The sequence below is a fragment of the Elephantulus edwardii genome, unplaced genomic scaffold, assembly GCF_000299155.1.
Source record: "Elephantulus edwardii isolate Elephantulus edwardi_28Jun2011 unplaced genomic scaffold, EleEdw1.0 scaffold00168, whole genome shotgun sequence".
Taxonomy (NCBI): domain Eukaryota; kingdom Metazoa; phylum Chordata; class Mammalia; order Macroscelidea; family Macroscelididae; genus Elephantulus; species Elephantulus edwardii.
Window position 1 is genome coordinate 5,839,962 of NW_006399918.1, and position 15,752 is coordinate 5,855,713.

At 39.6% G+C, this 15,752-nt stretch overlaps 1 protein-coding gene across 1 annotated transcript in view; it reads right to left on the minus strand.

Moving 5' to 3' along the window:
* Positions 1-1,054: 1,054 nt before the first annotated feature.
* Positions 1,055-15,752, minus strand: part of LOC102843325 (SLAM family member 5-like) — a 75,947-nt gene continuing 61,249 nt past the window's right edge. The window contains exons 2-6 of the mRNA XM_006895473.1: positions 7,711-7,962; positions 7,222-7,341; positions 3,697-3,794; positions 2,742-2,801; positions 1,055-1,120 (exon numbers count right to left, since the gene is read on the minus strand). Of these exons, the coding sequence (XP_006895535.1) occupies positions 1,055-1,120; positions 2,742-2,801; positions 3,697-3,794; positions 7,222-7,341; positions 7,711-7,962 (596 nt within the window). The remainder of the gene's footprint in view (positions 1,121-2,741; positions 2,802-3,696; positions 3,795-7,221; positions 7,342-7,710; positions 7,963-15,752) is intronic.

Below are 15,752 nucleotides of genomic sequence, written 5' to 3' on the forward strand. Positions count from 1 at the left end.
AAATTATGATTAGAAATGCTGCATAGTGAAGTGGACCTGGGGGGAGGGATTGCAAAACAATGAAAGAATTTTTCCTTTACATTTCAAAGAAAAGAGTGTACTGGGGGGAGGTGTAGGCAGGGAGAAAAGTGCAACAAAGAATGAATGAATGAATGAATGAATGAATGGAAATCCAAAGTCTCTGTAAATTTTCATTGAAATTAATGATTAAAAAAAAGAAAAAAAGTACTAAAAATGAGGAAGAAAAGAAATATATCAATTGGTATTCCATAAAAAAAAAATGTCTAGGGAGCTCTGATGTCCTTGTAGGTAAGGAGTTACACTGCCAACCCCAAAACAGACAGTTTGAATCCCTCAGCTGCTTCTAAGGATAAAGATGGGCAATCTCCTCCAGTGTGATTTACAGCCTCCGAAAACCTATTGGATTATAAACTGTGAGTCACTTCTAACTTAATGGCACTGAGTGAGTTTGTGGAGAGAAGTCCAAGATCATTATTAGAAGGCAGATTCAAATGTGGTCGACTTTATATGAGTCCAAAGTCAGCAAGTATGGCAGGTCACTGGCTTAAGCCTGGAGATAAGGAGCCTGACAGCCAGATGTGGGTCTGATAAAAAGCTCTCTAGGTTTTGTGGTTTTGGTCCCCCTCCCCCCCCCACCCCCCCCCCCCCCCCCCCCCAGAATTCAAACACAAATATCATGCAAGCCACACTCCTGAGGAGAACCTACCTTTAATCATATTTTGGTAGTTCTGTTTATAATGATGCCTAATTAACATCACAGAGGTTCAAATTTATAATACATTGATGAGGTATAATAAACTGAAAATTATAGCCATGTTGACACACAATGTTGCCCATGACTGGCACATGCTCGTTTGTCCATTAACAGAAGTATCTCAACCTAGTCACACAGGCATTTCTGTTTTGCTTACATGTTAGGATGTGAGGATTTGCAATCTCTCTGACAAGATCTGGGCCGAGAATCTGGATCCAAGGCTTCTTCCAGTAGAAGTGATTGTAGTTCAATTTCCAAAGAGGGATTGTTGTCTGGAGCCTAGATCACGATTTCATAGCTTGAAGTCCCAGGAGGTTTTCTGTCACATGTGCTGGTTTTCCCCACCTGTGCACGAGAAGAGATGTGAGAAATGCTTACTGAAAGGTGGTGGGAAACTCCAGACTCATAAAGTACCCAATAAAGCCAAACAAATGGCACAGGGGATGCCTTTGATTTCCGCAGTGCTGGGGAAGTTTGAACTAGCAGAACCTTATTCTCTGCTATGTCCCTTACTACCATGCTGCCACCTATCTTGGGAACCGTGAACAACCAATTACTTAGACCAGAAAAGAGAAACAAGTGGGAAGATACACAAGTAGGTTTTTGGCATTAAATTGGAATATAGAGGTAGGGAAAAAATTCAGGTATCAGCTACACGCTTTTCTTATTCCCGGGTGAGCTTTGATTCCTTCTGTATGAATCACCAGTCATGTTATGTGTACTCTGGTCATTTAGAGTGCTGGAAACAACCTCCCCACTGGCTTAAGGAGTCACAATACTGACTGGTTAATAATAGCAAACTAACTTGCCTGTAAAGATTCATTTTACATGTTTCAATCCTAATTAAACCTTCAAATCTAGTCCATTCCAGATGAAAAGTCAGGTGACTCACCTTCTCCCTTACGCTGATGCTAACGTAATTACTGGACACCTGACCCCTCATTCCTTGCTTCTCTATTCTTTTACTCCTTTTCTTCTTTTTTTACTTTTGTCCTTTTCCTGATAACTGAGGAGGCAAGGTCCCTTCTGTTGTATTTTTCAGGGCATGTGGTTGATCTTTAGATTCAAGTCTCTTGTTTAAGGAAGAGATTTCTTCCTGCTTCGTCAAACTGCTCTATATGCTCACTATTGCCTTCTAGAATTGGCACTTAAATCTTATTAATTGACTTATTTGCAATTCACTTAAACTTTCTAATGTTTCTTCCTACAAAAGTTCATTTGTCATTGTTGTTTTTGGTGTCTGATAAAGATGGAATTGACCCGAAGCTGACCCTCCAGCAGGTTTTCAGAGGCAGTTGATCACACTGGAGGAGATTGCCCATTTTTCTTGCGTGGAGCAATTAAAATCTGTCATTATTAACTTTCTGTCTGACAACTTGACTATGAGCACTCATAAAATATTGGATTCACCACGAGGCCTCAAAGGTTTAGCAGTGGTGAGGACCCTTAGACAGTGATAAGTCTGCAGCAGAACTGAATTGAATTTCTATCTTGGTGTATTGTTGAGAAGGAAACTAAGCTATAGAAAATGTTGAGTGTCACCAGATCACCCCACATAGTTGTGCAGGCTGTGTTCTGTGAAAGGACAGCAAAGGGAGCAAAGGAGAACTGAAATTCAGTTTGTTTCACTTGCTACTTCACACAGCTGACGTGGGAGGGACTGTGTGTGTTTTCTCACCTTCACACTGTCACCTAACAGGGCCCTGAGCATCACACAAGCTGAAGTTTCCAAAGGATATAGGAGTAGGGGTTACTGAACTTAAAGAGAATGGTCAGCATCCTAAACAGGCCAACATAGGGATGGCCTTCCACCTGGGAAGCAGGATTCTACATGGATGAAAGTATCCACAAACCGGAAGCCCTAGAAAACTACCCTTGAAAAGTATAGAGAGGAGTCCCAAGGGGTAGAGATAAGAGGTATAACCTGAGCAGATGTAAAAATCATAAGGAACCAAAGCATATTTACCTTAGAATACTCCACTGTTGAGTAAATGGTCTTCTCTGACTCTTCATTGGAGGGAAGCACCTGTAAAACATCCACAGCACCTATGTACGCCCAGGTCAAATCCCATGAGCCCCATTTCCTACTTCTCACCTTGACCATCATCCTGTATTAGTTTCTTTTTTACTAGGCAGCCTACTTTCCTGGCTTCAGCCATCCAGAGCTACTGGAGAAGATCAGTATTACATGTAGGAAGAATGAGCAACAGCTGGGTAAGACCTCAGAAAAGCCTCAGAAGGGCCAACTGGAGTGGTTCATAGTGAGCCTTACAGAATAAAGATCTTAGCTTTCCATAGGCTCTATGGACATGGGAGCTCTGACAGTCCAAGCACAGGAATAGACTGACCAGACAGACCTCAGTTATAGGCTGGTAGAGGCAGAGAGGGAGGAAACGTAGAAGCCTGATCCTAAGTGGAGGGAAAGCAAATGGAAAGCAGGGAGGAAGAGGGAGTTCAAGACAGAATGACTTGGAGTCTGAGGAAAGCAAGCAGCTGCTGCTGTCAGGTAAGGAAGTTTGAGTTTAAGGGGATCTGTGTCAGTTCTGTGCCACACGAGAGCCCTTAGCAATGTGCTCACCATATTGGTGGCCACATAAGAGCACTCATATCATTTTAGGAGTTCCTTTGTTGTTTGAAGCATAGAGAAACTGCTTCAGAATTAGTCATGGTTTTTATCTAGTGTCAGAGTAAGGCCTCTTGGAAGGAAACTCAAGGCCTGATCCTCTGAAGGCTGCAATAAGAAGACAACTAACTTGAATCTTATTTTCACAGGAAGGCTCAGCTTATCATTTCTCTGAGAGTGATCTTTCTGGATTGGGTCTATCATATTATTGTTTCTGACTACTTCAAAATCATATCAATCAGTGGGCAGTGGTTGCCCTTTGGGGGTAAAGGGTAGCAGTACCTGGACAGCATCTTACCTTAGGCTGGGAGATTTCATCATATATTCTGCTCTCTGCTGGCTGACTGTCTCTTAGACCGTTGATGTTTTCATACATTATTTTCTTTGAAACCATATCTGTGTCACAACAAACAAACAAACAAACAAACATAACCATAGTTGTTAGCTGTTGATATGTGCAATCAAGTCACCTGTGACTCATAGCAACCCTGTGTACAATTACTCTGAAGCCTGCTCTGTCCTAAGCCAGTCTCACTGACTCCAATACACCTACCCCCATTTCCCTATTTACTGTATCAATTATCTCATCCAAGTTCTTCCTCTCTTGCGCTGTCCCTCCCTCCTCCCAAGCATGATGTCCTTCTCCAAGGACCAGTCCCTCCTGGCCATGTGTCCAAAGTATATAAGACAGAGCTTTAAAATCCTAGCCTCCAAGGAGAAATATGGTTTCACCCTCTCCAAAAAAGATCTATTTGTTTTCTTGGTGGTCCATGGTATGTTTTTTTTAAAAAATTTTTTTAATTAATTTTAATGAAAGTTTACAGAGACTTAGGATTTCCATTCATTCATTGTTGTACTTTTCTCCCTGCCCACCCCTTTCCCCCAATTAGCTCTTCTCTTTGAAAAGTAAAACAAAAATTCTTTCAATATTATATAATCCCTCCCTTCCCCCAGGTCCACTCCACTGTGCAGTCTTCATTCCGGACTCCTGTCATGACAATAATACCTAATCATATATCCCTTTTAAACAATTCTCTCCCTCATCTGTTTCAATGCAGTATACATTATTTATCCCCTATTTCTCAGTCTTCCCCAGCCCACAACTCAAAGGCAACTCTGGTGGTCTGGTGGCACTCCTGCGCTGTAATCTCAAAGACACACGGTTCGAATCTACAATCTGCTGCGTGGGAAAAGGATGACAATCTTCTCTCAAGCAATTAACTACCTCTGAAAACCTGCCAGAGGGTCTGCTATTGATCAGTTCAGACTCTATGGTACAAAACAGCAATAACATAACCCTCTGCTCAAACTGGTGTCTCAACCATAGCAGATGGATGTCTTTTTAGACATTATCTAATCTAATGCTTTTTGAAGCTGCTTCCGTTTGGCCTAGTGTACGTAACTGGAGAACTCGTCTCACTTGAGATAGATGCTTGGATCTTCAGGCTATCTCTCTCATGTCTCAATGTAGTAGAGAAGGTATTTGGGCCAAGCTTCACCTAGAACTAGTGAGAATTATCTTCTATTTTTAGAGTCCAGATTAATTGAAAGAAAATACTTTAACTCTCTGTATTTACTGTCAAAAGTAAGTGTTCTATCCAAGGTGGAATCCCACTGTACTTAGAAACACTGGCACTGGCATTTGGAATAACTACCTTATTCAACTAGCTGTATTTTCACGAGAGTCTCATAGTTTCTTAACTGCGTTACATTTATATTATATTTGAGTCTTCAAGTTCATACTTAACATACATAATGAAAAATAAGTTCTTATTTCTAAAACTGATAGGCTGGTGGGAGCATTCATGTCAGTGTGCTTTTTTCTTTGGTAATGATGTTTTTGCCGTTGAGTGTCATCAAGTGAGCCCCTACTCATAACTGACCCTCCAGCAGGTTTTCAGAGACAATGAATCACACTGGAATTGATTGCTCATCTTTTCCCTACAGAGAAGCTGATGGATTCAAACGGTGTATCTTTGGGTTGATAGCACAATTCCTTGCCACTAGGCAAAAGGAGCTCCCTAAGTTGGTAGTGAAAATGAGTTCTTAATGCTAAGTTGAAGAGTTGTTGTGTACTGTCAACTCGGGACCTACCCACACCTGAACTTCCAGAGGGTTCTCAGAGGCAGTACATTGCATGGGAGAAGATTACTCCTCTTTATCCAGTGGACCAACTGTGCATTCAAACCATTGGTAGCATTGGTAGCTCAGTTCCTTACCACTAAGCCACCTGAGCTCCCTAAGTTGAAAGGAGGTGACCAGTGTTTTGGTCATTTGTACTTCATGGCATTTTAACTTAACTGCAATTAACAGACCCACTAGGCTGAGTAGTGGCAAGGGGACTTTAATGTTTTCAGAGTCTTAGTCCTACTTCATCCCTTGTTCTGGATTTGACCAGTGAGCTTGAGTTCTGTCTCTTTATTTCATTTGTAGAAGCAAAGAGTAACCCTTCTTCCTTTACAGAAGGCTGTCAGGGATTGAGGACAGATGTCTTTGGAGGGACCCTTCAGATAATCTGTGAGGCAGTTCATGGAGCAGTCTATGTCATTCTCTGCATCCTAAGACCATTTGGGTAATATCACAAACCCTCTTCCCCTGAGAGAGCTTCTGTGCCATGCCCTTCAATTATAAGTATAGTTATTCATACATTTATTGTGTACTTGATCTATACTGGGGGGCTCTAGTGACCTAGTAGTAAGGAGTTGTACTGCCAACCCAAAGGCTGGTGATTAGAATCTATCAGTTGATTCTCCGGAAAAAGATGACTATCTCCTACTGTGTGATTTGCAGCCTCTGAAAAACTGCTGGAGGGTTAGCTCTGAGTTGGTGGCAACTTGACAGCAATAATTTTGAAGAGTTTTTTATTTTGTTTTTAGTTGACACTAGATTCTTCTGTAATTTTGTCATTCTCTATTCAGAATATCAGTTTTACGTCATTGAGAGTATCATTACATCTTCACTGGGGTCCAGAATATCCCCATGTCCACTCAATCTCTTCCTTTCACACCAATCACAATAACTAGCAAGAATATATAGTTTCTGTCTTTGCTTCCGTCTCCCTCATTCACCTCTGGTTCTGATTCCTTGGGATTCTGAAGCTGTAAATCACATGGGAGGAGATTGCTCATCTTTCTCCTGTAAAGCCAGTGGTGGATTTGAACCCCTACAAAGATGCAAGCAGCACAATTTTCTATGGACCACTCTACCAGGTGTTCCTATCTAGTGAGAATGTTGTTGTTGTTGTGTACTGTTGAGTTAGAACCGAACCATACTTGACCCTCCTGCAGGTTTTCAGAGGTCGTTAATTGCAGGGAGAAGATTGTCCTTTTCCTGTGGAACAGCTGGTAGGTTGGAACCTCATGCCTTCAGAAGCTGCAGTGCAGCTTCTTGCCCCTAGGCCACCAGAGCTCCCTCTAATGAGAATTAGGGAATGCAAGATTAATACTGTCCCTTGACAAGTTCCCAAGAGTCATGTTTTTTTTTTAAAAAAAGAGAAGATTTGGAAATGAACTTGGAGACTCTAATCCAAACATCATTTCATATATGAAGACAATGCCAGAGAGGCAAAATTTTTCACTGACAGGACTAAACTAAAACTCATGTTTAGGTCACACTGGTGACCTTGGGAACAGATTCTGAGATTACCCATTGAGGGTAATGTCATGTGGTTTTCAGGGTCCTTCTTCTGGGAGACAGTGAGAGGGTGGAGTGGGAGTTGAAGAAGAAAAAAAAGACCTCTCCATATTGCCTTGGATGTATATAACTTCATTTCCAAGAAGAAGAAAGGAGTGTTTCCATATTTTACCTTCTGGTAAAATCCTACCTTGTTTTCTCTTGTATAAACGGAACAAAAGCAGTGGAGATATAATGATAACAAGCAAGATGAGCAGAGCCAACACACCCAGTAATCCAGCGGAGTGAGTTCGGAGGCCCATTACAGTACCTGCAAACAGAAATTCAGTGAGTTTTGACTTCCCAGGACCATTCCTGGAAGCTAAGGAGCTGGCTCTGGTTGCACTCAGAGGCACTCTCACATTTGTGTTGCTTCCTGGGGAATACGGAAGCTTGTAGGGAAATGGTCCCTCCTGCTGTTAAAATCTGGGTTTAGAGACTGAATCAGAAGACCACACAGGGGCTGCCTCAGAATTCTTTGAAATGCCTTGCATCTCTCAGAAGTTTTGAGGTTTTTCCAGAGGACTTTCTGGACCCCAAGGATCTAGTACATGTATATGAAAATACATTCATTCCCCTAGAGAATAAAATACAAGTTTGCCATTATTAAGAGCGATTTCCGAGAGGGTTAGTTAGTTACCTGCACAGAGATGCTGGGTGGAGATGGAGTCGGTGTTATTACTAACAGGGTTCTGGGCAGTACAAGAGTAAGCCAAATCTTGGTTGTCAGGGGTCAGGGAGATTGTAAGGACATTTCCCTCTTCTCCAAGTGGACTCCATCTATATGTCACATCCTTTTCCTCCTTCTCCACAGAGCAAGTCAGTGTCACATTACAGGTATTATTAATAGATGCCATTAAGTTTGGTGTAATTTTTGGCTTCTCAAGCCGACCTAGAAAGAGAAAACAAATGATGGTGTGGATTGAATTGTATCCCCTCAAGATATGCATCTACATGGCCAGGTTACAATTAACAGTAGTGGGTAGTTACCCTCCATTTTGTGAGGTGATGTAATTATTCAACATTTTGTATGTTATGAATTTTCACTTCCACATGCTAATGAAACAGGATTAGATTGTGTTCATGAGGATTAGGCTATTTTTGTTATTTTAATGACACAGGATTAGGGTAGGATGTCACATCTTTCTCAGATCACACACAGCCTTATCTAATAACAGGGGAGGGTCCCTGAGGTGTAGCAATATAGAAAATTAGGGGTGGGATTACTAATCCAGAGATTGGTTTTTCCTGGCTGTTTGAATCCAGCAGTGATTTCATTGAAGAAAGATGGGCAACATCCTCTCAGGTGATTGAAATGTGATTTACAGCCTCAAGAAACCTTCTGGAGGGTCACCTATGAGCCCACTCTGACTCAATGGCAATGAAGTGTAGTGAGAGCCTCTTAAACTGTAAGATAATACATTTCTGTTTCTTACAGCCATCCATTTGTAGTATTGGTGCAGCAGCACTGTATAACTGAGAAAAAAAAATTGATCATTTGGAACCAGTTTATAGTACCTTTCAAGATGCAATTGCTAAATTGTCAAGAATTTTGTGAAACACAAACATCCTTTAAAAGTAAAATCTAGAGACATATGCTTAAGCGCATGATATTAAAAAAATACCAGTAATTGATATTCAAGCTTCATCACTTTGTAATAATTTTCTTATATTTTATTGTCTAAGATTCTCACCACTGGGCCAACTGGCAGCATCAGTATGGATAGTGAAGAGATTGAGATAGTTAACAGTTTTAGTTTGCTTGGTTCCACAGTCAACACTCTTGGTAACAGTAGCCAGGAAATCAAGAGATGAATTACACTGGGAAAATCAGCTGTGAGGGACCTCTCCAGGGTACTGAAGAGCAACGATGTCAGGCTGGAGACTAAGGTGCACCTCATCCAGGCTATAGTCTTCACAATTATGTGCTATGCATCGGAGAGTTGGACAGTGAATAGGGATGATAGAAAGAGAATTGATGCCTTTGAGCTGTGGTGCTGGAGAAGAGTGTTGAATAATGGACTGCTAGGAAAACAAACATGTTTGTCCTGGAGAGGGTGAAGCTGGAATGTTCCCTGGAGTCAAAGATTCTGAAGCTTCGTCTGACATACTTTGGGCATATTGCAAGGAGGGACTGGTCCTGGGAGAGGGACATCATGTTTGGTAGAGTGGAGGGACGGCGCAGGAGAGGAAGACCCTCAATGAGACGGATCAATTCTGTGATTGAGAATGAGTGTGTTTGAGATGGCGAGGTTGGCACAGGATAGAATGGTGTTTAGAGCTCTTGTACATAGGGTCGCTATGATTCACAAGTGACTTGTTGGCACATAACAACAACAACAACATGAAAAGAGTTAGAATAGGAATTCTAGGACCTGCTCATTAATTATGCTCATGCAGCACTTGTACATAGATATGAAGCAAACATTCAAACGGATACAGGGGACACTGCATGGTTTAAAGTTAGAAAAATTATGTTTTAGGATTGTATTCTTTCATAGTTTTTATCTAATCTATCTGCCAAACAACCCAAGGAAGTGGGCTATATGAAATGACAGGATTCAAAAAACACTCATCAACAACTTGTGATATGCACATAACAAAACTTTGCTTGCTGAAAATGAATATTTGAAGCAGTTACTGACAAAATTTTAAGAGTATAACATTCAATATGGATTGTATTTCAACGTTAAAGGAAAACAAAAAATCCCCACAACTAGAGAAAGAACCAACATCAAGATAAGTTGAGAAGATTGAAGTTGTCAGGAATTTAATTTTACTTCCACAGTCAGGATTCAAGAAATCAAATGACATTGTATTGGTGAATCTGCTGCCAAAAAGCTATTTTAAAGTGCTGTGCAGTAAGGATTTAATTTTAAAGACCCAAACAATGACATTTTCACTTGCTTCATATGCATGTGAAAGTTAGACAATGGCAAAAGGTGATGAGAGAAGAATTAATGCTTGGAATTGTGAAACTGGCAAAAACTACTGAACATACCAGAGATTGCTAAAAGAACAAATCTTAGAAGTATAACCAGAGTGATTTTAAAAGCAAGTGAGATGAGACTTCATATTACATAATAAGGACATGTTGTCCGGAGGAGCTAGTCCTTGGAAAAGGACATTATGGTTGGTAAAATAGAGGCTCAGTGAAGAAGAGGAACACCTTGAAGTGTGACTTGACCCAGTCGCCTTGACCCAGTGACCGCAACAGTGGCTAAAGACCAGCACTCATTGTGAGGATGACACAGGATTTGGTTGTGTTTCATTCTGTTGTATACAGAGCTACTAGGAACTGACTTTACAACTCCTAACAACAAATAGCAACATCGTGTTTATGCTCTCGATGTTTATATCTGTTGTATATGTCATCTGTAGTGCTGTACTTTTAGGAATATCTTTCCAACTCTGCATGTACTTGGCCACAGAAATTGGCAACTACCGCAAACCAGGACTTGATTTACTGTTTTATTGATTATTACTCTAGACTTAAGAAATGTTGTTAATGCTGATTAAACTTAAAAAGTCTGCAGTCATTACACTGTGATTAACCCCCTGCACACATATTTCAAAGACATTATCCAATTCAGCAAAATTGTGCCTAATATCACTGATTATCTCTATCTATCTATCTATCTATCTATCTATCTATCTATCTATCTATCTATCTCAGTGACATGGCATTGTATATATGAGTATGTGTGTCTTTGTTCTACAGTGATTGTAGGTTATCTGACTTCATTTACATTTATGAGCGGGGAAGAAGAATTGAGAGCAACAGCCCAGGTTGATTCCTATGAAGAGGAAACCAGACAATGACTCTTTTTTTTTTAAAGTTGTGATTTTAGTGAAATTTTACCAAGTAATTGGTTTTTCATTCATTCATACACATTTTCCTTCTCAAACCTCCCCATTCAGTTTATAATGCATGTCCTGTTTCATTTTTTAATGACCCTACCAAAGGTCTAATCAGTCATTTCTTTCAGGTTAATCTTCACTTCACCTATTTGAGTGCATTGTTCCTTGCTGTTGTTCTTAGGTGCTGTTGAATTAAGTACAATTCATAACAACCCTAAGAATAGCTGACCTAAACCCAGTGCTATCCTGTGTCATCCTCATCTTCCCTGAAACACTAGAGCCCATTGATGAGGTATTAATCCATCTCATTGGGGGGTCCTCCTCTTCTTTATTGGCCCTCCCATCTTTCCAAGCCTAACTTCACTTTTGAAGGAATAGCCTCACCTCTTCAACATATGGTGCTGGCAAAACTGGACTATGACCTGCAAATGCTGAAGCAGGATGCACACCTCTCACTAAACACAAAAATGAATTCAAGGTGGATCTGAGACTTAGTGGTAAAGCCCCAAACCACAAAGATCATAAGAGACAAAGTGGGACTAAGCTTAGAAGGCCTGGCTCATGGTATAAAGAGGCTGACAAAACAGGCAGAAATACACAATCTGAGAGGATAAAATTGATGAATGAGACCTTCTAAAGAGTAAATTCCTATGTGCATAAAAAAACATTTTTCAACAAAGTGAAAAGTAAAACTCCTGTCTGGGAAAAAATATTTGGCAATACATCTCAGACAAGGGTCTCATAATGAAAGTTTATATAATACCATAGAGCCACCGCAGGAAAAAGACTGACAACCCAATTACAGAATGAGAAAAAGACATGGAAAGGCCTTTCACAGAGGAAGGTATTCGGACAGCCAACAGACACATAAAAGAAATGCTCGAAATGCTCAAAACTGGCAACAAGAGAGATGCAAGTCAAAACCACAGTGAGGTATCATCTCAATTCAGTGGCAACATTTAACAGGACAGCAAGTAATAAATGTTGGAGAGGATGTGGTGAGATAGAAACAAATGATACACAATCACTCTGAAAGGCAGTTTGATGTTTTCTCAAAAAGCTGTACATAGAAATTCCATATGACCAAGCTATTCTACTGCTTGGAATATACCCTGAGAAAATTAGAATTGAGACACAAATGGAGATATGTACACCAATGTTCATAGCAGCATTATTCACCAACATAAGAACATGGAAACAGCCCAAATGTCCAATCACAATAAATGCATCGAGAAATTGTGGTACATTTACACAATGAAATACTATGCAGCATGAAGAGCAATGATTTAGAAAATTACTACCTAACTTGGAAGAGTCTGGAGAGCATTATGCTAAGTGAGCTAACTCAGTTCCATAAGAAAAAATATGGTATAAGGCCATTATTGTAGAAATAGGAAAATAACTAGTAAAATGGGTATGACGATATAAGGGAGAGGTGAGGGCAGGAGTAGTGGGGTGAGGATAAGCAAGAGGGTAATCATAGGATCACAAATTTGAAGGGTACAAGGAGGGGTGGGTAAAGAAAATTAGAAAGATGCAGTGTGAAAACCAATCTATATGAATTTCGTAAGAAAACCAGCATAAAAATTTTCTAAAAAAGAAGAATGCTGAGGAGAATTATATACGTAGACTAAGACACAGATCTATGAAAAGGACAAGGAAACACAACATGGTTTAAAACCAAGAAAGGTATGCTCCAGGTTTTGTCCTGTCTTCATACCTTTTCAGTCTGTATGCTGAGCAAATCATTCAAGAATGTGGCTTATATGAAGAAGAGTTTGAGGAAGAAGTCATTAACATCCTCTGCTATGCAGATTATTCAATCATGTTTGCTGCAAGTGAAAAGGACTTAAAACATTTGCTGCACCCATCAATACGGATTGTATCTCAACAAAAAAAAATTTAAAATCTCAACTACTGAACCAATAGGCAACATCATGTTAGATAAAAGATTATAATAAAAAATTTCATCTTGCTTGGATCCACAATCAACACACTTGGTACCAGAAGTCAATAAAAGACATGTTGCTTGGGACAATCTCCTATCAAAGACCTCTCCAAGTGCTAAAGAGAAAGGCTGTCAGTTTAAAGACTAAACTACACTTGGTCAAAATCATGATCTTTTAAATTATTTCTGTTTCTGAAAGTTGGATAACAAGTAAGAAAGACTGGAGAAGACTTAATGCCCTTGAATTGTGGTGTTGAAAATGAGTGTTGAATATCTCATGGCCTACCAAAAGAAAAAACAAGTCTATTTTGGACGAAGTTCAAACAAGATGGTTTTGGAGGAAGTTCAAGCAAAGATAGTTAAACTTGGTCTCACATACTTTGAGCATATTGTCGGCAGATTTCATGCTGGGAAAGACAAGAAGATGTTTCACAAGATGACTCTAAAAAAGGACTTGAGTGTATAAAATTGTGAGGGAGGTGCATGGTCAGTTGTTCATAGGGTCACTATAAGTCATAGTAGACTCCATGACATCTAAGAACAACAACATAACAGATAGCAGGAGTGAATGTGGTTATGATGCAGTCAAGCAACTTGAATGCAATGTGATTACATGAAGCTGCACATGCAATTAGCATTTTTGTTTTTGTTGAACATGCACAAAACACACACAACTTCAACAATTTCTAAAAGAAAATATCAGTCATATTGATCACATTTTTTTGAGTTGTGCAATCATTATTTTTTTAAAATTTATTTTAATGAAAGTTAACAGAGACTTTGGATTGCCATTCATTCATTGTTGCACACTTTCCTTGCTGCCCACCCCTCCCCCTAGTTTGCTTTTCTTCTCGAAAAGTAAAAAAAAAACACCCAACAAACACCCCCCCCAACTTTCATTGTTATAAAATCCCCCACCCCCCAAAGTCCACTCCACTATACAGCTTTCATTCTGGACTCTTGTCATGAGAATAATACCTAATGATATATTGCTTTTAAACAGTTCTCTTCCTCATCTGTTTCAATGCAGTATACATTATTTATCCCCTCTTAGTTTCCCCCCAACTCCGATGTCAGACCTGCTTTACAACAGTGGCACTATGCATATTTGTCCTTTTGTGACTGAGACATTTCACTCAGCATAATGTCCTCCAGGGTCACCCATTTTGTATAATATTTCATGAGTTCCTTGTTTTTCAATGGAGCGTAGCATTCCATTGAGTGAATATACCACAGCTTCTCTATACATTCCTTTGTTGATGGGCATTTGGGTTGTTTCCAGCTCTTTGCTATTGTGAACAAAGCCACAATAAACATGGGTGTGCATATAGCTGCTTGGCTGGCACTATGGTTTCTTTAGGGTGTATTTCCAGTAGTGGAGTCGCTGGGTCAAATGGTATTTCTATTTCCAACTTTTTGAGAAAGTGCCATACTGCCTTCCATAGTAGTTGCACCATTTTACACTCCCACCAACAGTGAATAATGGTTCCAGTTTCTCTGGAACCTTATCAGCATTTTTTGCTTGCTGTTCTGTTGAATTTTGCTCTTCTTACTGGGGTGAGATGATTTCTCATAGTTATTTTGATTTACATCTCTCTTAGAGCTAGGGATTTTGAACATTTCTTCATGCACTTGTTGGCCATCTGAATGTCGTCTGTTCATATCCTGTGCCCATTTCCCCAACTGAGTTGTTTTCCTTTATCTTGTGGTGCTTGAGTATTTTATTCATTCTAGATATAAGTCCCTTGTCTGACATGTCATTACCAAATATTTTTTTCCCAGTCTGCGGCTTCTCTTTTCACCTGGTTGGAGAAGTTTTTGGATGTGCATAGGGTTTTGATTCTTAGAAGGTCCCATTCATCTATTTTATCCTCTTCTGGTTGTAGATTTTTCAGGATGCTTGGAAGACTGTTGTGGATTAGGGCTTCTAGATAGAGTTCTTCCAAACTTTTCTCTAATGAAGTTTATAGTCCCTTGTTTTAGTCCTAGGTGCTTGATCCACTTTGAGTTCATTTTTGTGTATAGAGTGAGGTGTGGATCTTACTTGAGTTTTCTACAGATAGTTTTCCAATTTTGCCAACACCATTTGTTAAAAAGGCTGTTGTTTCTCCACTTATCTGAATTCATCTCCTTGTCAAAAATCAGTTGTCCATAGGTATATGGGCTGATTTATGGGTTCTCAATTCTATTCCACTAGACTATGTGTCTGTCATTGTACCAGTACCATGCTGTCTTGACCACCATAGCAGTGTAGCAGGATTTGCAATCAGGGAGTGAAATGCTGCCTACCTTGTTTCTATTTTTAAGGAGTGCTTTGCTTATTTGAGGCCTCTTTCTATTCCAAATGAAATTGTAAATTTCCTTTTCCATCTCATTGAAGAATGGAATTGATATTTGTATTGAGATTGCATTGAACGTGTAAATTGTCTTTGGTAGTATTGTCATTTTCACTATATTGAGTCTTTCTATCCATGAGTAAGGGCTATTCTTGCATTTCTCCAGGTCTCTTTTTTGTTTCTTATAGTAATGCTTTGTAAATTTCTTTGATTAGATCCTTTGTGCTTCTGGTTAGATTTATTCCCAAATATTTAATCTTGTGATTAGCTATTGTGAAGCATATTGTTTTTCTTAGCTCCAGCTCTGTATTCTCTTTGTCACTGTAGAAAAATCCAATTGATTTTTATATGATGATTTTATATCCTGCCACTTTGCTGAATTGGTCAACTATGTCCAATAGTTTTCTTACCGAGTCTTTAGGGTTTTCTAAGTAAACTATCATATCGTCTGCATAGAGAGATAATTTTACCTCCTCTTTGCTAATTTGAATACCTCTTATGTCCTTCTCTTTATAGTTATCGCTAAGTCTTCCAATA